The following is a 22,787-nucleotide window of genomic DNA, read 5'->3' as shown; positions in this document are numbered from 1 at the left end:
TGCCTTTCTTTAGGTGACTAAGTCAAAAGTTTGAATAACTAAGTCACTTTTGTATTGTTAAAAGATTTGTTGTACATAATAAACAATATGCATGTGTTTGGTCTCGTATAGAAAGCTTATTTAAAATATTAGTGAAAAAATATTTTCTCCAGATTTATATACTGTATTGATTCGTATCTTAATACAATCTAAGTTTTGCTGCCAAGTCTTTTGTGATTTGAGGTCTGGTTACCTAAGAAATTCTTTATCCCAATGCACCTCGTGGTATATAAGCATATGTAGCATCACACTTCAAATTAAATGGTAAGAATGTTCAAAATAAGATGCTTTTGGAAGTGATGTCAGAAGCCTAGATTACTGGTATCCTTAGGTGAAATTTAAATTGGAGACATTTATCATCTGGGTTTTCTTCTCTGTTGGTCTTCGATGCTGTCTATAGCCCTGTCACTCAAAGTGTGCCTTAGACCTGCAGTATTGGCATCTCTTGGGACATAAAGATTCTTGGACCACACCCTGCCCAAAACAAAATTTCTGAGGGAAAGGCCCAAGAATCTACATTTTAACAAGCCTCAAGTAATTCTTATGCAAGGTAGAGTTTGAGAAGTACTGCTATAAGAAACATTATGCCATGGAGACTTGGTTGCCTCTTGAGCTGATAATGTCCATGCCCCATTCCATTTCTGAAGCTTTATACTTGGGGATACCTTAAACTACTAAATAAATTCACTTATTCCTGAAAATTAAGAGTAAATATATTTTATTAATATTTATATCTTAATAGCTTTTTGGACATGATGTCTCACCTTCATAATTAATTACATTAGTTCATGGTAAGGGGAATTTTATTTTGGCTAGCAGGGATCCTCAAACTTTTTAAACAGGGGGCCAGTTCATTGTCCCTGAGACCGTTGGAGGGCTAGACTGTGGGCTTCGGGATGAGTTGGCTCCTAAGCAGGTCAGGCAGCTGTGGCAATAACACCCAGTGGGCCCGATAAATTTCCTCGGCAGGCCGCATGTGGCCTGCGGGCCATAGTTTGAGGATGCCTGGCTAAGAGTATAATCTGTGACAGGTGAAATAATGCATAGATGAGCAAACTATCTGACCTGTACATAGGCTCCTTATCAAATTTTAGGACTTATTTCAGGCCTTTGTTAATATATTAGATATATATAGAAGATATTTTCAAGTTTAGTGTCTATGTAGTCTATTTTTTTCAAGTTTTTTAGTTTCCAAGCTTCCATTTCCTTTGCTGGTTTTTCTCAATTGACTTGTCAAAATGATTTTTTTTTTTTTTTTTTTTTTTTGCAGTTTTTGGCCAGGGCTGGGTTTGAACCTGCCACCTCCAGTGTGTGGGGTCAGCGCCCTACTCCTTTGAGCCACAGGCACTGCTGTCAAAATGATTTTTTAACACCTTTGTTGAGAACGTGAAAATGCAAGCATAAATGACTTTCTGTTAAGTGGAAGTCCTGAGGTTGACAGGAAAGATAAACATAAAGGCCTATCCTGCTCCAAAAACTCATACACAAAACCGAGCTCACTAACTTTATTAATTAAAAAGGGAAACAGAAGTCCTCGGGTGTACAGAAAAATTTCTGGCATATTCCCGTCAGTCTTTTTTCATGAGAAATGATCTATTGATAAAAATAAGGCTACACTTTTTTGCTATGACCTATTGTGGAAATAATTCTGTATTTTAAATGACAAATATTTACTTATTTCCTTTCATAATGTTCTCTCAATGGAATGTTTTCTTCTAACATCTTAGTTTATGGATACAAATATTTCCCTGCCCTCCATTTTCTGTGGCTGGCTGACTGGGAATGGTCACATAGGAAAGTATGTGAATGAGCCTGTTCAAGTAAAAACGGCTCACTTCTTCCCTCAAATCAAAAATCATTTCCACATCACAGCACAAAAAAACTCTGTAATCCTCCAAGCACCTAGTAATTCTACCCTGGGATTCAAATCCTCATAATTTTCATTTTGGTGGTTAAAATGTAGGAAAGCATAAAAACGAGTATATGTAGATGGATGATGACGATCACTGCTTTCACCTTTCCACGCATCTGGTTCCTTTGATACGCAGTACTTGATCTTACATAGTATGTTTTGCTGACCAAAATGGAATTCATACTGGTGTAAGTGGTCATTTTGTGAGCTCAGACTAGAACTGCCATAATGACCTTATTCTTTTCTACTTGCTACCTAATCTAGGATTTTAATCCAGCTAATACTGTGCTTGTGACCTATTTTACCATCTAAGCTTTTAAGAACATCATGATTTGACATATATTGGGAATGCTTAGCTATAAGACCCTACCAAGCATGTAAAAGGTAAACTCAGAAAGTATAGAAATTGAAGATTTTATCTCAATCAGTAGAAGATCATCAGAGACAGTTTTTCTGCTGACTCAACTTTACTATCGTTGAACTAGGTCAGTAAGTTTTAAGTTCTATTTATGCACATAAATCATCTGGGGATGATGTTTAAAAAGCTCCACCCCAAGATTTTGATTCATTTGATTTGGGGTGTGAGACAGAATCTGTATTTTTAGCAAGTTTCTAAATTAACTCAATGCAGAAGACCTGTGAAGCACACTTTGCGATACACTTATTAAGAGATCTTTAAAACTCTTATTTATCCTTGATAATCTATGACTCTTCATTTCACAATGATAATAGTGGTCACTTAGAATTATGGATAAAGAACAAAGGAAAGTCTTAAGGGAATGTAATGGATTTTTTATTTTTATTTATTTTATTTATTTATTTAAAGACAGAGTCTCACTTTGTCACCCTCAGTAGAGTGCGATGGCATCATAGCTCACAGCAACTTCAAACTCTTGGGCTTAAGGGATTCTCTTGCCTCAGCCTCCCAAGTAGCTGGGACTACAGGCACCTACCACAACACCCTGCTATTTTTAGAGACAAGGTCTTGCTCTGGCTCAGACTGGTCTCCAACCTGGGGGCTCAGGCAGTGCACCCACCTCAGTCTCCAAGAGTGCTAGGATTACAGGCGTGAGCCACTGAGCCTAGCTGTAACAGATTTTTAAAATATTTCTTCCAATTTTCTGCATTTTTCAAGTGTTTTTCAAACAGCATGTATTGATTATATAATGAGAAAAAATATTTTTTGCACAGTTCTGAGCATATAGTATATCCAAATTTTAAAGGCTGATATTTCAGCCAGATACTTTTAGGGTTCTGTTTTTTGATTTTTAGTAATAAGCGTAATACATTCCCATTACAGAAAATTGACACAACTCAGAAGAATAGAAGGATGCATTTAATGAAACTATCTTGACTTTCTGCATCCTGGTATATTTCTGATCTTTGAATACATGTTCTTAGGAGCTTTTGTTGATTATTTACCATTACTCAGACCTGCCAGGAACATGTCACAGAGTATTGCTTTTGTGCTCCCTCCATTTAACCAGCTTTTCCACCAGCTGTCTTCATACTTTTCTCATTTGTCTCCTTCAGATGTTTCATTTGTGAGGCTTCCCATACCATTTACAGTGTGACTCTATCTCCTGAACTCCTTATCCTCTTTCCTTCTATTATTTTTTCTCTATGCCACATATTATCTTCTAATATATATACTGTTTACTTACTAGTTATGCTCATTTTCTGAGTTTTTGCTGCAAGAACAAAAGCTCTGGGTGGGCAGAATTTCTATCTTTTTTTTTAGGGCTTTTTCTTCAGTGGCTGCCTGGCACATAATTATTGCTCAATAAATATTTGTTGAATGAATAAATGAACTGAGCAGTTATTATTACAATTTTTAAAAAATATAAGTCAAAGGAGTAATACATTTCCCTATCTTGCCAATCAGAAATAGCCAGCTATTTACCTTGTGCTATATATTTCTTTAGTTTTTAATGTTTTCGTGGGTATATATAAATTTTTAAATATAGAAACATAACTATAACATGCTATTTAAATTAACTACATAAACATTTCAGATCATTGATTTATAATTACTCTTTGCATATTAAGTAAGATGTTTTATATTATTCATATGTTTTTATCTAGTTTTTTACTTTCAACTTTGTTTATGGTATATTTTAGCTTAAAGATAAAATTGTAAGAATTTGTTTTATAATTTTTATTATTTTATATTGCTTTTTAAATTATAAAAGGACCTGAACCAATTCCTTTCTGATATTTTGAGGCAGTTTTTCCCTAAATATCAAGAAGCAAATTAATGTCTATTAATTACCTTTGTAAAATGAGAAATTTAGCATGCCTTTTTTTCTTCTTTTATTAAATCCAATGTCTGGGAAAACAGTCTGATTTTTAGGGTACTTTGTTTTTTTCTTTACTTGTTTTTTAAAATTCTTTGTTATTAAATCATAACTTTGTACACTGATGCGTTTTCTTCATTTGTTTGTTTTGTTTTTGAGAGAATGTCTGCCCCTGTCACTTGGGCAAGAGTGTTGCAGTGGCGTCAACAGAACTCAAAGCAACCTCAAACTCCTGCGCTTAGTGATCTTCCTGCCTCAGCCCACTACACCCAGTTAATTTGTAAATTATTAAAATAGTTTCAGCTGAAATATTTGTGTGCTTCTCACATTTTGTACTAACATCATGCCACAAGAGAGATTTTGGTAAATCATGTTTGGCTGAAACACATTGTTGTTACTTTAGGTGCTGCCTATTCTGATGCCGAGTTTCCAATTGCCTTGATTAAAATAGAAACAATCTATGGCTTGGATGACTTACATATCAAATTGGTTTGAGCAAGATGATTGGTATGAAGGACTACAAAGAGTAAGATATATTTATGTTGTAATTATAATTTCCTGTGATTTTTTTTCCTGCATTACTTCTCATACAGCTGTATTTCTCTATCACTTAGTCTGTGGACATATTTGTATTGCAAAATTGTGAGGATGAGTAAGACACTTAATTGTTGGGTTTTAAAGCAGAAGTAAGAATGCAGTATGTAAGGATAATTATAATTATATGTTGAGGAAAAGATATTATTTTCCTATCTTGATTTTAGATGAATTCTTAGTAATGTTTCAGGAAGTCTTTTAGGCTTCAAACATAAAGTAGCATTTTATATAATGAGATTAATATATGAAAATAGTAATAATTTCAAGCATTTCACATAAAGAAGAACATTTAATGATATAGAACATAAATGTATGCTAATACTATTTGTTAAATAATATTATAAAAGAGAGTAGAGTACCTCGTTGCATCTGATACAATTTTAGGCAATTAATTATGTTTCAAGAGGAACTATGTTGTTACCATGATAACTTTTGCTTAGTACTTTGAAAATAGTATTAACATCTATTATTGCAATAGTAGATTTCAAATGTAACTTGTCAAAATGTATTTAGTTTAGCATAATGTATTCTTTTTCTTCTCTTTTATTATTTTTACCTTTTTTAATGAAAGAGTTCTTAATTATTTAAATGAAGACAATTTGTGGGTTTTTATTTTCGTTGATTAGTGGAACAACAGACCTAGAATATCATCCCGCAGTGTGATGACATTTTCCACTATTCTTGTTCAAGGGAATATGCTGCTGCTAAATAATAAAGATAGGCAGTACTTTATTTTTCTTCCTTCTTTTTTACATTTCCACTTTAATAATATTTATCACACATATCAGTGTTTTACTTCTTTTCAATTATAAATCCTAAGCAGTGTGGCATGGGCTTTTTCTCATACTTTTTTTTTAAAGCTGTGAAACCTGGTGGTAAACAAGGTGACTAGGTGAAAATCTAAGTGAAGAATGATTCTCATGTTGTAAATCCTCAAGCATCCTTCAGAAAAGAGTTTGGTAGTAATGAGTAGCTTTTCTTCCTGAATTCCAACCTTAGCCATAAATGATGGAAATATTTTAGTTTATGAGTTTAATAATAGCACTCCAAGGTTCTCTGTCTCTAGCTGTCTCTCTCTCTCACACACACATGCACACAATGCCAGCATTCTTATTTGAATTGTAAGAGTGCATTTTAAATGTAATAGCACTTAGATTCCTGATGTTTTGAAGTAGAAGAGGTTTTTTTTTTTCTTTTTTTTTAGGGTAGTTCATATTTTTTTTATAGGTGGGGATAGGGAAGATAGTCTAATTTGGGAGACAAGGTGGATTTCAAGAAATGTGCTTTTTACTAATATAGATGTAACTTTAGAGCACCTCCTAGAGATCATGAGAATTCAAGATCTTGCCCTCTTGGCTATTTAATACTACTATAGGCCTTCCTAAGTGAATCCCTAGTTCTGAAACATATTAAAGAGTAGCTGTACTTAAATAGAGATATATAGTGACCCTAAAGTTACCATCTCATCTTTTTGAGTTTGAGGTTCTTCTGGTTCAAGTTTTGATCAGTTTTTATATGGACATAGATGAAAACAAAAGGCCTTATTCTAAATGAAGAAAATTAGAGCATGAATATTGACTTCAATTCCTTTCAAAAATCTAGTTCACTCTTTTTAATGTAGTTTGTATATGCATATATAGTCTGTATAATCAGCATTTAGCATATCAGATTTTTTAAGAGTTGTTTTTTAAATGTTTACATGAAAAGTCTAATTTTTGAGTTAAAAATTGTAAATTAAAGGTGTAGCATTGGTAAACTCACATATAGGTGTAAATTTTGTCTTTAGAACACAAATTTGGCATTTGTATTATGACATATTTATGACAAATGTATACACTTATACACAAACACAGATATGTGTATTTAGGCTTGATTTTAATTTTTTTATAATTTAATTTTTCTAGTATTCTGACTCTATTATATTATCTATATTTTAAACTTTATTATGATTTTTTTTTGAGACAGAATCTCACTCAATTGCCCTGGGGTTGAGTGCTGTGGCATCATAGCTCATAGCAACCTCAAACTCTTAGGTTCAAGGGATCCTCTTGCCTCAGCCCCCCAAGTAGTTGGGATGACAGGCGCCCTCCATGACACTCAGCTATTTTTACAGATGGGTCTCACTCTTGCTCAGGCTGGTCTTAAGCTCCTGAGCTCAAGCAGTCCACCAGCCTCTGCCTCTCAGAGTGCTTGGATTACAGGCTTGAGCCACCACACGTGGCCTATTATGATTATTTCATATAATCTTTTTTTTTTTTTTTTTGAGATAGAGTCTCAAGCTGTCACCTGAATAGAGTGCTATGACATCACAGCTCACAGTAACCTCAAATTCTTGGGCGTAAGAGATTCTCCTGCCTCAGCCTTCCAAGTAGCTGGGACTACAGGCACCCGCTACAATGCCTGGCTATTTTTTTTGTTGCTGGTGTCATTTTAGCTGGCCCAGGCTGGGTTCTAACCTACCAGCCTCAGTGTATGTGGCCAGTGCCCTACCACCTGAGCTATGGGCACTGCCATATTTCATATAATCTTGATGCTCAAAAATGAGCTTTATTACTTGTACAAAATTAATATAGATACCCTCATCATGTTTTTTTAAATTAATCATTCACTTAACTGTGCAAAGCGTCTTCACCATATATTCCTTACTGGACCCTGGAGTAAATTTAGTATAATTATTTTGAAAGTGTATGTATTTCATATGGGGTGAGATTGAAACCAAGAGAAGAATTTAGATTAAAAAATGAAAGTAATCTCGCTGCTGAAGCCATAGTTGCCAGGCCACTGTCAACTGCACCTGAGGTGACAACGATGTTCAGGCTTTCTTCCTAAATCCGTTATGTATCTGCATTACTTAGCTAAAATCTTTAGTACTTCATTAGTAAAGTGTGTTGTTTCTGGGCCAAAAGGATTGTATTTTCTGAAGCAATAAATCTTTGAGATAGACATGAAAATTTTTAAGTAGTTTACCTAAAAATGAAACATATTCTAAAGTAAGGATAATAAGGGGTTGGTAATACTTAATCTGAAATAGGTTACTTGTGACAGTCAAATAAGTTTACTGATCTTTATATGTGACATATTTTTTAGAATTTGTATTTAAAATGTGAACATTTTGAAGTGTACCTACAGTTGAATATTTTCTATTTTCAGGAACACAGAATCATTAATTGAGTAACCATTCAAGATAAGATACTTAAATAAGTATAAGTCTATTTATTAATATAAAGTAGGGTAAAACTACTAAGATAAAGAAAGCTTCTGGACATTTTGTTTCATCTCCTTGCAACTATGAATATAATTTAATAAAGTCTACATAAATATCATATGTATTTATAGATCTTTTAAAAATAATCTAGAAGTTTCAAATATTAGTAGTTGTTGAGTACATAATCATTCAGATTTTTAAATTCAGTAATATTTATATATTTAATTTATATTATATATTTTGAATTTTAATCAAAATTATAGATTTTTTTATTTCTAAGCAACATAATTTTGTATATAGAAAAGAATTAAAAGTGAGTCAACAAGATCACTGGATTATTAAAAAAAAAGATCACTGGATTAAAGTTCAATATACAAATATCCATTGTATATCATTAACAGTTAGAGAATTAAAGTTAAGACAACACAAAAATAAATCATAGGTTTTTAATAATAAAATACTATTTTGTCCTGTTTATTGTATTAATGGTTGGCCTGGAAGACATAATATAGCTAAGATTTCAGTAGTACTCACTGATATGCATACAGGCATTCAGTGTAATACCTATCAGAATATAAATGATGTTTTTTGCAGAATTTTTGAAAAACTCATCCTAAAATTCACATGGAATCTCAAGGAACCCTAAATAACAAAAGTAAAGGACTTCTCTTTCCTTACGTTAAAACTTATCCCCATGCTAAAGTAATCAAAACAGCGTCATACTGGAAAAAAGGCAGATGCATAGACCAGTGGAATAGAATAGAGATCCAGATATATATGCTTGCTTATATGGTCATATGTTACTTGACAAGTGTGTCAGGACTATTCAGTATGAAATGAACAGTCTTCTAAACAAATAGTTCTGGGAAATGGATGAAATGGACCCTTACCTAATATATACAAAAACTAAAATTAATCAAAGACCTGAGTGTAAGACAAAAACTACAAAACTCTTGGAAGACAACACAGGGCAAAAGCGTCACAATGTTGGATTTACTAGGGATTTCTGAAATATGATACCAAAAGAAAAAATGGACAAGTTGGGCTTTGTGTAAATAAAAATATTGTGTGCATCGAAAGATAGTATCCAACAGAGTTAAAAAGCAACCCACAGACTGAAAGAAAATTTTTGAAAATCACATATCTGATAAGAGATTAATATCCCAAATATAGTACATAGAAAACTAAAACTCAACGGAGAACATGATTCATCTGATTCAAATATGGGCAAAGGACTTGAATAGACATTTCTCCAATGAAGATGTACTAAGGACTAATAAATAGGCACATGAAAAGATGCTCTTTCCCACTAGCAGTGTCAAAGTGTTCCCTTCTCTCCACATCCACCCCAACAACTGCAGCTTTGCGTCTGTGATGTGGGCCATTCTCACTGGGGTTAGGTGATATCTCAAGGTGAGTTTGATTTGCATTTCTCTGATAATTAGTGACAATGAGCATTTTTCATATGTTTGTTAGCCATTTGTCTTCTTTAGAGAAGGTTCTATTCATCTCATTTGCCCGTTGATAGAAGGGATTGTTGGCTGTTGGCTCTTTTTTTGTTGCTTAATTTGAGTTCTCTGTAGATTCTAGTTATCAAGCTTTTGTCCAATTGGTAATATGCAAATATCTTTTCCTATTCTGGTGGTTGTCTCTTTGCTTTGGTTATTGTCTCCTTAGCTGTACAAAAGCTATTCAGTTTAATTAAACTCCATTTTTTCTTTTTTTTTTTTTTTTTTTTGCTGTTGTTATAGCAGGTACCACTGGAGTCTTCTTCATAAAGTCTTTCCCCAGGCCAATACCTTCAAGTGTTTTCTCCACACTTTCTTTGAGGATTTTTATTGTTTAATGCCTTAGATTTAGGTCTTTTATCCATCTTGAATAAATTTTAATGAGTGGAGAGAAGGTGCAAGTCCAGTTTCAGGCTTTATATATGTGGTTATCCAGTTCTCACAGTGCCATTTATTGAATAGGGATTCTTTCCCTCAGTGTATGTTCTTATTTGCAAACTAATACAACCTTTTTGGAAGGAAGTATGGAGAATCCTCAAAGAACTCAAATTAGACCTCCCATTTGATCCTACAGTCCCATTACTAGGAATCTACCCAGAAGAAAAAGCTAGACTATTGCAGCTCAATTTACAATTGCCAAATTGTGGAAACAATCTAAATGCCCAGGAACCAGGAATGAATTAACAAGCTGTGGTATATGTATACCATGGAATATTATTTAGTCAATTAAAAAACTGGTGACTTCGCATCTTTTGTATTCACCTAGATGGAGATGGAACACATTCGTCTTAGTAAAGCATCACAAGCATGCAGAAGCAAGAATCCAATGTATTCAATTCTGATATGGGGACCGTTGATGCTAGTACATGGTGGGAGGTGGGGGACTGGGGGATGGAAAGAGGGAAAAAGGGAGGGGTCAGGGTTCACGGTGTGTAACACACCTCTTGGGAGAGGCACACAATTATAAGAAGGACTTTACCTAACAAATCAAACAGTGTAACCTGATTGTTGTACCCTCAATGATTCCCCAACAATAAAAAAAAAGTAGAAGTGAGAACAATGTAACCTAAAAATTATACCCACATACTAACTTGAAAAAATTAAAAAATACTCAAAAACAGTGAAAACAAAAAAGAAAAGACACTCAGCATTATTAATGATTGGGGAAATGGAAATTAAAACAATAAGATACCATCTCACATCCCCTGGAATGACTATTGTCAAATAACAGAAAATAGCCAGTGTTGGTGAAGGTGCAGAGTAATCAGAACGCTGTGCCAGGTTGTAGGGCATGTAAAGCAGAGCCCCTGCTGTGGAGAACAGCGTGGCATCCCTTCAAAAACCTAAAAATAGAATTACTATATGATCAAGCATATATTTACAGAAGAACTGAAAGCAGGGTATGGAAGAGATTTTTGTATTCCCATGTTCATAGCAGCATTTTCTCAGTAGCTGAAACCTGGAAGCAAGGCCATTGTCCATTGACAGGATGAATGGATAACCAAAATGTGGCATATGTATAACACAGTGAAATATTATTTGCCTTAAATAGGAAGAAAATTCTGGTATGTGCTACAACATGGATTAAACTAAACATGCATTATTAAACATTATGCTAAGTAAAATAAGCCAGTTATAAGAAAACAGAACTGTGTATGATTCCACAGATATTAGCTACTTGGAGTAGTCAAATTCATGGAGACAGAAAGAATCATGGTAGTTGTGGAGACTGGAGGAGGGAGAATGGGGAGTTACTGTTCATGGTAGTGAGTTTTGCAAGATAAGAATTTTGGAGATGGAAGGTGGTTGTATTTCTACATTATGGATGTTTTTAGTACCTCTGAACTATATCCTTAAAAATGGTTAAGATGGTAAACTTGATGTTATGTGTATTTTACTATAATAAAAAAAAATAGAGGGGACGGCACCTGTGGCTCAAGGAGTAGGATGCCAGCCCCATAATACTGGAGGTGATCGGTTCAAGCCTGACTCTGACCAAAAACTGCAAAAAAAAAAAAAAAAAAAAAAAAAGGAGAAAGAAAGGAACTATCAAGCCATAGAAGATGTGAAAGAAATTTAAATGCATATAAGTAACCCAAAGAAGCTACGTACTATATGATTCCAGCTGTGTGATTTTGTGGAAAGGCAAAACTTCAGAGACATTAAAAGATTAATTGTTGCCAGAAGTTAGGGAGTGGGTAAATGAATAAACAGAGGTCAGGGGGTTCTAGGACACTTAAATTATTTTGGACTCACTACAACAGTGGATACATGTCATTGTGCATTTGTCAAAATCTGTAGTATGTAGAACACCTACAATGAACTTTAATGTAAACTGTGGACTTCGGATGGTAATGACGTGTCAATACGGGTTCATAAATTTTAACAGATGTACCATCTGGTGTTGGATATTGATGGTGGGGAAGTTTGTTTTATGAGGTAGGGAAAAGACCATAAGGAATGTGTGGAAACTCTGTACTTTTCTGCTCAATTTTGCTGTGAATCTAAAATTTCTCCAAAATCAGTTTTTTAATTATTAAAAATGAGAAAAAGGTTAGCAGAAGGTGAAAATTTTAAAACAACTTCATTTTAAATGTGTGTTAATTTTTTTCCTCTAATTGCATTTTCCCCCAAATGTAAACTCAGTGTTTATTTAAACAGAAATTAATTTTTATTTAGACACAAATGTTATACTGTAAATAGTAATCATATATCCCCACCCAGAATAATCTACAAAAGCCTATGTAACTCACTTGAGGCTGAAATTATATATATATATATATACACACACATACATATATAGCCAATGAGGATATTGTAACATAACATTATTTATAAAAAGAAAATGTATATCTTTTTTATTTATCCTGAATGCTAATGTTTGAAGAAATATCAATGTCATTAGAAGAAGAAGAAAAGTTTTTTGTTTTTTTTTTTAAACAGAATTTCACTCTGTTACCCTGGATAGAGTGCAGTGAGGTCCTAGCTCACAGCAACTTCAACTCCTGGGCTCAAGCTATCCTCTCACCTCAGCCTCCTGAGTAGTTGGGACTATAGTAAGGTGACCAGATGTCCTGCTTTTGGTGGGACAGTCCCAATTTTTAACAATTTATCCCACGTCCTGTGGCATTTTTAAAAAGTCCCTATTTTTGGAAAGAATGCATGACAAGCTAGGGAACAGCAGGAGAATAGGAAGGGAATTTACGGTTTTTGGTTGCTGAAAAGGTTAATGTAACTCCATTTGGGAATGAAGAGGTTAATGTGACTTCATTTGGAAATGAAGAGTCTAATGTAAACTCCCCACTCCCCTCCTGGAAAGGTATCAGAAGGAGACTGGGTCCCTCCCTTGCTTCTAGGCAAGACAGTTAGCTCAGAAGGAGCCAAACTGTCTGGAACAAACAAGTAGCCCCTCCCTCTAGAGTAAGGTGACCAGACATCCCACTTTTGGCAGGACAGTCCCAATTTTTAACAATTTATCCTGTGTCCTGCGGTGTTTTTAAAAAGCCCTGATTTTTTGGGAAGAATGCATGACAAGCTAGGGAACACAGAAGAACAGGAAGAGAATATATGGTTTTTGGCTGCCATGTGCCTATTTCACTAGGATATGCATTTTATATTATTTTTGTTAATTTTCTAATGTTAAACTTTAATAATAACAAATAATTGTTGAGAACTGATTATCCAGAATTGCTTATCAAAGTTTGCATTGTTGTCAGCACACACACACCCCCCCATGGTGTCCCACTTTCCTAATGTTAAAATCTGGTCACCTTAGACTATAGGTACCTACCCACCACCACGCTTGACTAGTTTTTCTATTTTTAATACAGACTTGCTCTTTCTCAGGCTGGCCTCTAACTTCTGAGCTTACAGGATCTACCCGCTTAAGCCTCCTACAGTACTGGAATTATAGGTGTGGGCCACTGTATCGGGCCAGAACGGTTATTTCTAATGCAAGGTTCTGAATACAGTAGAACCTCTGTAAGTTGACCACCCAGAGAACTGTAACAGACTGGTCGATACATGGCAGGTGGTCACCATAAGGAAGTAGATCTATTGTACTGATACATAGTGCACATCCACTCTATGAAAATAAGGTCAAGGCTCAGTAGCTCAAGTGGCTAAGGTGCTAGCCACATACACCAGAGCTGGTGGGTTCAGATCCAGCCCAGGCCTGCCAAACAATAATGACAACTACAACCAAAAAATAGCTGGGTATTGGTGGGGGGCATCTGTGGTCCCAGCTACTTGGGAGGCTGAGGCAAGAGAATCACTTAAGCCTGGGAGTTGGAGGTTGCCGTGAGCTGTGATGCCATAGCACTCTACCCAGGGTGACAGCTTGAGGCTCTGCCTCAAAAAAGAAAAAAAAGAAAAGAAAAGAAGGTCAACTTAAGGAGGTGGTCAGTGTAGGGAGGTAGTCAGCTATGGAGGTTCTGCTGTATTTACAAGCACTCACATATTCATAGCAGTGTTACTTTATCATGCTAATTTGTATTTCAAATAATTTATATACTTTTTAAAAATAAATCTATCTCTAGTAGTGCTTAGTTTCTCTAGGAAGCCTCATAAGTCTTGAACATGAGATGGGCTTCTCCAGTGGTACTGGCACCCTTTAGATAGAACCTGCATGCTCGTCTTTTTCCCTCTAGTTCCTTACAGGTCAAGTGTCAGTTGTCATTCAGCCCTTTATGACCTCTTGCTTTTAAATTTAAATAACGTGTGTTGATGTAAATGTCTATAGACACTTGAGGATTTCAACTCCTGTTCTCTGGAAATGTAAGTGGAAATTAATAGCACTGGTAAATTTTTTTTCAAGGAATAAAAGTAAGGCTTGGGGGAAGACAAATGTTAAAACAATGAAAAGGAAGCTTATCAAATTATGAATATGACTGACATTCCTTCAAATTTGTTTTTCAAGCCAAACATGTCCCACGTAAGGCAAGTGGGATTGCTGGCTGCTGGATGTCAGCCGTGGAACAGAGACGTATGTGCTGCCAGTGGGGACAGGTTTGCATATTGTGCAACCCTGGCTATCTACATTTACCAGGTAAAGTTATAACCATGCTTTGCAATTGTTAAATTTACAGGCAAAATGAATATTTAATTAATATTTAGTTTTAATTCTGTTACCTGAAAAGCATAATGCTACAATTTCATTGCTATATGTGTATAATTACTAATATTACATTTTATAACATATAAAACATATTTTTCCCTGTTTTTTGCTACTTGTACTGGATTGGCTTTATAAGTTAAACCTTTAGAAATGCTTATAGTATAGTATTAAATAATTAGACACTTGATGTTAGCCAAAGGCCAAGAAGGGATATATTAAATTATTAGTAAATTTAATATAAGAAAATTCTCTTGTCAGTTGAAGAATGTGGATAGCACATCAAAGATCATTATATTAATATTAAAACTAGTATAGATGTATCTTGAGGTAGTCTTGGGAGAAGAACCTTTATAACTACTTTTTTTGGGTCCTAGCTCCCCATTCCCACATCCTGATTTCTAGAGCCATTGACCTGAATGTCTCTGTGTAGAGGTGCCATAAGCATCTTAAATCCATGTCCAGTCTCTGTCCTTAAACTCAGAGTCAATACCTCAGTATCACCAACTGTTCCTCTACACCCCAGAGGGGAGCATGATCTTTGATTCTCTTTACTCATATCCTATAACCTTGGTGACCAAGATTGATTCTAGTATTTTATGTCTTTTAGTATCTTCTTTTATACATCTCATCTGAACTATTGTAATCATCTCTTAACAGTCTCTCTCTCCCTCTACTTTGCCTGCTTCTAATTTATGCTTCAGTATAACCAGTCATCTGTCAAGCACATCTAAATGTTAGAAGTATCTTTGCCTACTTATTCCCTATAGTAACATTCAAACTTCAGAGTACGACATTCAACATCTTTGTGATCTTCCTGCCTCTCTCACTCCACATATTCCAGATACACCACACAGCTGCATTTTCTAAAACATTTCAGTCTCTTTCATATCTCGCATTAATTTTTCAGGTCGCCTACATTGCCTGTTTAGAGAACACCACCTCTTCTTACAAATATTCGGCTCCAGTGTACCAGCTCTTTTCCATATTCTGCTTCCCCCTTTCTTAGCAGTGAAGGACCTTGCAGGATAGGATGCCTCTTCCCAGGCTTCCATTTACTAGTAGTGTCTTTCTCGTCTTTGAATTCTCAAATTTTTGCACACTTTCTGGCACTAGGTAGACATTTATTAAATGTGTTAAATGAATATTGCTTAATTATTGAAATTCCAGCTCATTTCAATTAAGGGTAAAATGCACATATTGTTTTATCCTGAAGTAAAAATCCCTTTTCATTACCACTTATTAGTCTGTAACTGATCGTTTTGTGGTTTATTGAAAATTTAAGGAATAATAGCATTAATCCATTAAAAAGTTCATTTTCTACAATGTAGAGTAAAATTCCTCATTCCTCCATTCCTCAAAACTGTAAAAATATCTAGGAATTGAAATGCAATTTCATCATAACTCATGTTCTTTCACTCCGCCCGCCATGCGTAGGACAGCACCAAGCCTTCCACAGGCCTCATTTTTCCTCCTGCCTACCTTCTTCACACTTTGCAAATAGATTCTCACTTCCAAATTCCTCCTACAAAGTTTCTCCCCTCATCTTAACTCCCTATCTTCTTGTCTTTTGTTTCCTCCTAAAGGAGAGGACCTTAGGCAAGGCAAACTATTCTCCTCAGAGCTAAGGATGAGGATGAAACTCAATAGATGAAAGCAGAACTTAATTTTTTTAAGTTTGTATGGTTTCAATCTTTTGATGACATTTTATGACAAATATTTAGGATGATTAACCTAGAATTATTAGTATAAACAACATACAAGAAAATTTTCATGTCATTAAGGACTAAAACAAACAAAAAATTATCCTGACTTAGAAATTAATGCAAATTAATTATAGCTTGTCCACTGTAAAACCTTGTTTCAAAGTATGCCAATAAAAATTGCATTATTAGTGGGGACATCAGTATTAATTAAACTTATAAGTATTGTTTTAAATGTGATTATCTAAATTAAAGTGCTTTGAAAACTATGCTATATCACTAAAATGTTGCAAGTATTCTTAGAGGAAATATTTATTAAATAACACCTAATGCCAGTATAGAGTCAAAGTCTATTAATGTGCCACACTCTGGATGACATTGGTGTGTTATAAGTTTTTTCTGAACTATTGAATGATATTCTTAAATGTCATCAGAATTTTTTTCAAACATTGAGTTGTAATGCACTAATATATTAAAGTACTCTAAAGGTAGAATAATTTATGATCCATCTCAATGTAATAGTAGTCTGATCATATTGAATTATAAATATAATAGGAATTAATTAGCAAATTAATTCCTCTCTTAATAGATATAGATATGGAAAATATAATAAAACTCTGAGTATGCATATTGAAAGATAAAAACAATCATTTTTACTTATATTTAAAGTTGATGTGTTTTATCTCAGTTATTTCATTTTTTAAAAAGTTTTTTTCAATATACTTGAACATAAACCAAGACTTGAAACGTGTTCATATCTTTATTATTAGGTTAACGATTATTCACGTATGTAGTTTTGTTTTGTATTATGTGATTATTAGTGGATAACGTATTACCTTAAAAGAAACACTAAAATGTTATATTTATGTATTTTGTTTTAGTTGGATCACCATTATAATGAATTCAAACTTCATGCAATTATGTCTGAACATAAAAAAACAATCACAGCAATCTCTTGGTGTCCACATAACCCTGACTTGTTTGCAAGTGGCAGCACTGATAACTTGGTGATCATCTGGAATGTTGCAGAACAAAAAGTCGTTGCTAAACTCGACAGTCAAAAAGGTACATTTAGAACTTGAATTTGTTTTAGTAGTTAAAATATTTTTATTTCAACAAACACTATTAGTTGTTATTAGTTCAAGTTTTTTGTTTGTTTGTTTGTTTATTAAATGATAGCTGTGTACATTAATGCAAACACGGGGTACAGTGTAGTGTTTTCATATACAATTTGAAATACTTTCATCAAGCTGGTTAATATTAGTTCAAGTTTTGAAGTAGTTTTCAGACTTCCTATGTAAGAAATACATTTATGTTGTGACTCCTTGTCTGCCTGTCTTTAAAACTGAAACAAAATTTCATTAAATAATTATACATAGAACATATGGTCAATTAAAAACAGTCAGTACCAAATAATTTCACTAATGTTTAAATATAATATAAAACTGTCCACAATAAACAGAAAAATAAAAATTAGAAAAGATTTTCTTAATGAAATAAGTAATAAGACTTGCCTGTTTATTCACACAATGGGACTTTATGAATTTGAATAATTCATTATACTCTCTCTACTTAGCATTAGATACTTATATTCTTACATCATCTTGATGATAAAGCTAAACAATCATTTTTCTGTGCTAACTGTCATAATAATTCACTCTCTTTTGAATATCAAATATCGCTCAATTCTTCATGATGGTTTTAAAAGCTTCTGTTGGATATGTTTTCCTTATTCAGCTGCTTCTCTAAAAGATAATGATTACAATTTTGGGATTCAAAACTGAGATATGAAAATTTCACTAATTGTATTTTGCTCAACTTTATAATATCCTTCTAAGTATGTAGCAACAATACTGGGAATTCATAGGCAATTATTTTTAAATTGTGTTTCCAAAATAATATAATGTCTTTGTAACCTTTAGATATTATTCAGTATATTGAGTACATTGGTGTTTCCTTGTCTTTTCAAATTTATGTCATTAAGAATGCTGAAAATATCACTAAAATACATCATTTTGTTAATCAGCTATTATCTTAAAAATATTTCTCAAGTGAGGTTAATTCTCATTCCCAAGTTCATAAGCCTTATTCTTTATTTTCACTTATAGCAGCCAATGTATTATACGAGGCAATGAGTAAAGTTTGCTACAATTTCTGAGTGAAATATTTTTAGAAGTCAACTACTTTGGTGGGCTTCCTTTAATGTACTTAATAGTTTTCCTTGAGGTTTTCTGTGTATCAGTGAGAAAAGGCCAAATTACTTTTGGTACAAAGCTTTGTGATTTATAAACAGTGATTAGTTGCCTGAGTCAAGATTTGCCATCTCTCTCCATATTTTATCATGGAGAGGAGAAATCTATTTTTCCACCAATCACAAATTCTATAGGTTATTCCAATATTTTTAGTGACCAAAAATGTATTCTCTTTAATATTAAATCCATCGTCATGTCAGATTAATTTTAAACAGCACAACAAATCCTTCTTAAAATTGTTTCTATCTTCTATATGCCGTAAACTAAAAAAGTTGCATAATAATGTGGTTCTCATAAACTTGTAATGAAAAGTCAATACCAGGCTGTAAATGCATAATAAGCATTTTCTAAATGTTATACAAAAGTACAGATTAGCTGGTATATTATTGAATTATCACTTATTTTATCCATGGCTCTATCATCAAACACTGTATATATCACACCCATTCACCAGCCTAGTTTTTATTTACCAGCTGTATGCACCATAGTTTCTTTTGCCACTGCATACACAATTAAATAATACTTTGTTATTAAAAGTCAGAAAATGGTTAAGTAATTGGCGTACTAATTTTGGTAAATTTTATGTCTTTTATTTTCTTTGAAAATTTTTGAAGACTTTTCAATAACTTCCTCATGCAAAGAAATTTTAAATATTTTTCTCACTTGCATTTTGAATAACCCTTTTTGAAATGTCCTAGAGTTCATTTTTTTCTTTTTTTTTTTTTCTTTTCTTTTCTTTTTTTTTTTTTGAGAAAGACTCTCATTTTGTGGCCCTCCCTAGAGTGGCATGGTATCATACATAGCTCACAACAACATCAAACTTTTGGGCTCAAGCAGTCCTCTTGACTCAGTCTCCCTAGTAGCTGGGACTTAAGGTGCCTGCCGCAACACCGTGCTGGTTTTTTTTTTTTTTTAGGGATACAGGGTCTCAGTCTTCCTCAGGCTGGTTTCGAAGTCTTATAAGAAATTATTATAGTAGTATTTATCTTTTCATGTATATAATCTTTGTTTCCCTAATTTACATTTAAAATTCTTTTTTTTTTTTTTTGAGACAGAGCCTCAAGCTGTCCCCCTGGGTAGAGTGCCGTGGCATCACGCTCACAACCACCTCCAACTCCTGGGCTCAAGCGAGTCTCCTGCCTCCGCCTCCCAAGTAGCTGGGACTGCAGGCGCCCGCCACAACGCCCGGCTATTTTTTGGTTGTAGCCGTCATTGTTGTTTTGGCGGGTCCGGGCTGGGGATTCGAACCCACCACCTTAGGTGTACGTGGCTGGTGCCTTAGCCAGTTGAGCTATAGGCGCCGAGCCTAAAATTCTTTATTTTTTTAATTTGTTTATTTTTTTCAGACAGTCTCGCTCTGTCACTCAGGCTAGAGTGCCCTGAGTTGCTCACAACAACCTCAAACTCCTGAGTTCAAGCGATCCTCTTGCCTCAGCCTCCCAAATAGCTGGGACTACAGGCACCCACTACAACACCCAGATAATTTTTATATTTTTAGTAGAGATGGGGTCTCACTCTTTCTCTGGCTGGTTTCAAACTGGAGCTCAAGCAGTACACCTGCTTCAGCCTTCCAGAGTGCTGAGATTACAGGCGTGAACCACCGTGCTGGCCCATTTAGAATTCTTTAAAGCAAAAAGTATATTCCATATTACTTTCTGTACCTAGCATGCCCAGAAAAAGTCTTTTATACAAATACACAATGAATATTTATTGCCTTAGTGTATAGTCTACAAAAATAAAGATCCCCCTAAATGTCTTTGCATATATGAAACATGATCATATCAGTAGTATTTGAACCTAACCGAGGTGCTTTTCCTTTTATCATGGATGTTCCCTGTGTATGTTCTCTGTAGTCTTGAGGCTTTCTCTATAAATCCAGTCCCCAACTGAGAAAGTAATGTATTTTTAAAATAATAAACATCTTCTTGTATTTTACTTTGTTTTAGAAATGTCAATGTAAACAGTATTTAATGGTATGTATGCCATATCTCTCTATTCTATATTTGTGTTTGATTTATTCCAGGGATACCCGCCTCTCTCAGCTGGTGCTGGAATGCAAGTGATATGGTGGCATTTGTTTCCCATAGAGGACCCCTGTTCATCTGGACCATCTCAGGGCCAGACAGTGGAGTGACCGTACACAGAGAAGCTCACAGCTTCTTGTCTGACATCTGTATCTTCAGATGGCACACCCAGAAAAGGGGGAAAGTTGTGTTTGGTCACCTTGATGGAAGTCTGTCGATTTTTCAGCCAGGTAAGAATTTAATTAGTTTGGGCTGTGCCTGTGGCTCAAAGGAGTAGGGTGCCAACCCCATATGGAGGTGGCAGGTTCAAACCCAGCCCTGGCCAAAAACTGCAAAAAAAAACCTTTGTTAGGTTTTTTTAAATGTATTTTTCTTATCATATATAATCTTTATTTACTTAGCATAAAGCCAAAAGTAACACAACTTTGATTTTGATATAACAGTTGTTAAAATGTTATCTAGCATTGTACTAATTCCAAATCTTCATTTGAAGTAAATTTTATTTTGAGGTGTTGTAATACATTCAGTGCAGCTGTGCAGATTTTATTTGGAACTGATTAAAATTACTGATTTGTACTTTTAAAGTCAACTCTTTATTTCTGCCTGTTTACCAGAAAATAACCTGAATGAACAGGAAATACAGCTGGATGATACTTTACCATTTGCTTGTGAAAATGCCATTCTGATGCCACAGCAAAGGCATAAAGAGGAATGATGCCCCATGAATTTAAAAGTTTGAAAAATCAGTTTGTCTTCCTTATTAAAATTGAAGGAGTAACAAAAAGTACAATTAAAAATCAAAAGTTACTTGACTTGCCCTTCCCTCACAAATAACTATTGTTAATATTTGTGAAACGTACTTTGAGCCATCTAGCATCTCTGGATGTATTTGATTAGTGAGATGGATGGGCAAAAGTGCTTTTTCAGGAACAGAATAACTACTTTCACAAATGTATTACGTGTAATTTTTCTGATATTTATAGGAGAAAAAAAGAAAAGTAGAACAGAAAAAACTGAAAATTTAAATAAATCTTTCTTCTAGAAATTATATTTCTAAGATTTAAAAAAAGGATTATATAAAACATTGATATACTGGGGCCATCATATATGAAATATATTTTAAATAGGATCTATTATTTACCTTCTAAAGAAAGGTAAAAAATACCCATGGATTTCTTTACCACCTTCCCACCTGGCTCTTTGAACACGACCCTGGTTGCTCCTTCTAGTTTTGCTAATTTAATATGGTGGGGCTTTCATGTCTTCATTGACTTGCATGAATAGAAATTAATGAGTGTTTCTTCATTTGGATTTGATGGCTCAGACACCTAGGCTGGTACTTCCTCTGTTATATCCTCTGCACTGGGGGCAGGTTCTGTTTGGTCATTAAGGTTCATAGGTAAGTGACATAATTCACAGTTTTCTCTTTTTGATGTGGATATAGTATCAATAGAAAAAGTTAAGAATCTTTATGACCACCAGCTATGTGACCACATACTAGCAGACAGGGGGATAGTGGCTAATCACTATCATTGTTATTATTATTTTGAGACAGACTCTCACTCTGTCACCCTGGGTAGAGTGCAGTGCCATCATCATAGCTCCCAGCAACCTCAAACTCCTGGGCTCAAACAATCCTCCTGCCTCAGCCTCCCAAGTAGCAGGGATTACAGGCACCCACCACCATGCGCATCTAGTTTTTTTATTTTTTGTATAGATGGGGTCTTGCTCTTGCTCAGGTTTGTCTTGAACTCCTGAGCTCATCCACCTGCCTCGGCATCCCAGAGTACTAGGATTACAGGATTGAATGACTGTACTCAACCTATTACCATTACTTTTAGCTGGGCCCATGTCTTATTTTTAGCTAGGCCCTTACCCTAGTTCTCACCTTGTACCCATTTTTAATTTGTAAGGGCAGTTTTAATGTCTGATGTTTAATGAAATAGAACATATTAATTATAATAATATCTTGTATAAATAAAAATACCATCTTTTTCTAATAACTGTAAAATTTTATAGGTTCATCTTTCTTTATTTTAGATTAAAAATACTATAAAATTGGGCGGCGCTTGTGGCTAGTGAGTAGAGTGCCAGCCCCATATACCGAGGGTGGAGAGTTCAAACCCGGCCCCAGCCAAAC

General features: G+C 34.5%; 1 protein-coding gene across 1 annotated transcript in view; it reads left to right on the top strand.

Annotated features, from left to right (window-relative positions):
• Positions 1-4,708: 4,708 nt before the first annotated feature.
• WDR17 (WD repeat domain 17) overlaps positions 4,709-22,787 on the top strand; it is a 64,086-nt gene continuing 46,007 nt past the window's right edge. Inside the window, exons 1-4 of the mRNA XM_023514916.1 lie at positions 4,709-4,774; positions 14,474-14,602; positions 17,253-17,436; positions 20,647-20,877. Of these exons, the coding sequence (XP_023370684.1) occupies positions 4,709-4,774; positions 14,474-14,602; positions 17,253-17,436; positions 20,647-20,877 (610 nt within the window). The remainder of the gene's footprint in view (positions 4,775-14,473; positions 14,603-17,252; positions 17,437-20,646; positions 20,878-22,787) is intronic.

Source organism: Otolemur garnettii, unplaced genomic scaffold (assembly GCF_000181295.1).
Source record: "Otolemur garnettii isolate 467f Iridium unplaced genomic scaffold, OtoGar3 scaffold00061, whole genome shotgun sequence".
In the NCBI taxonomy this organism is placed as follows: domain Eukaryota; kingdom Metazoa; phylum Chordata; class Mammalia; order Primates; family Galagidae; genus Otolemur; species Otolemur garnettii.
The sequence above is the reverse complement of the archived record's forward strand: the minus strand, read 5'-3'. Positions and strand labels throughout refer to the sequence as shown.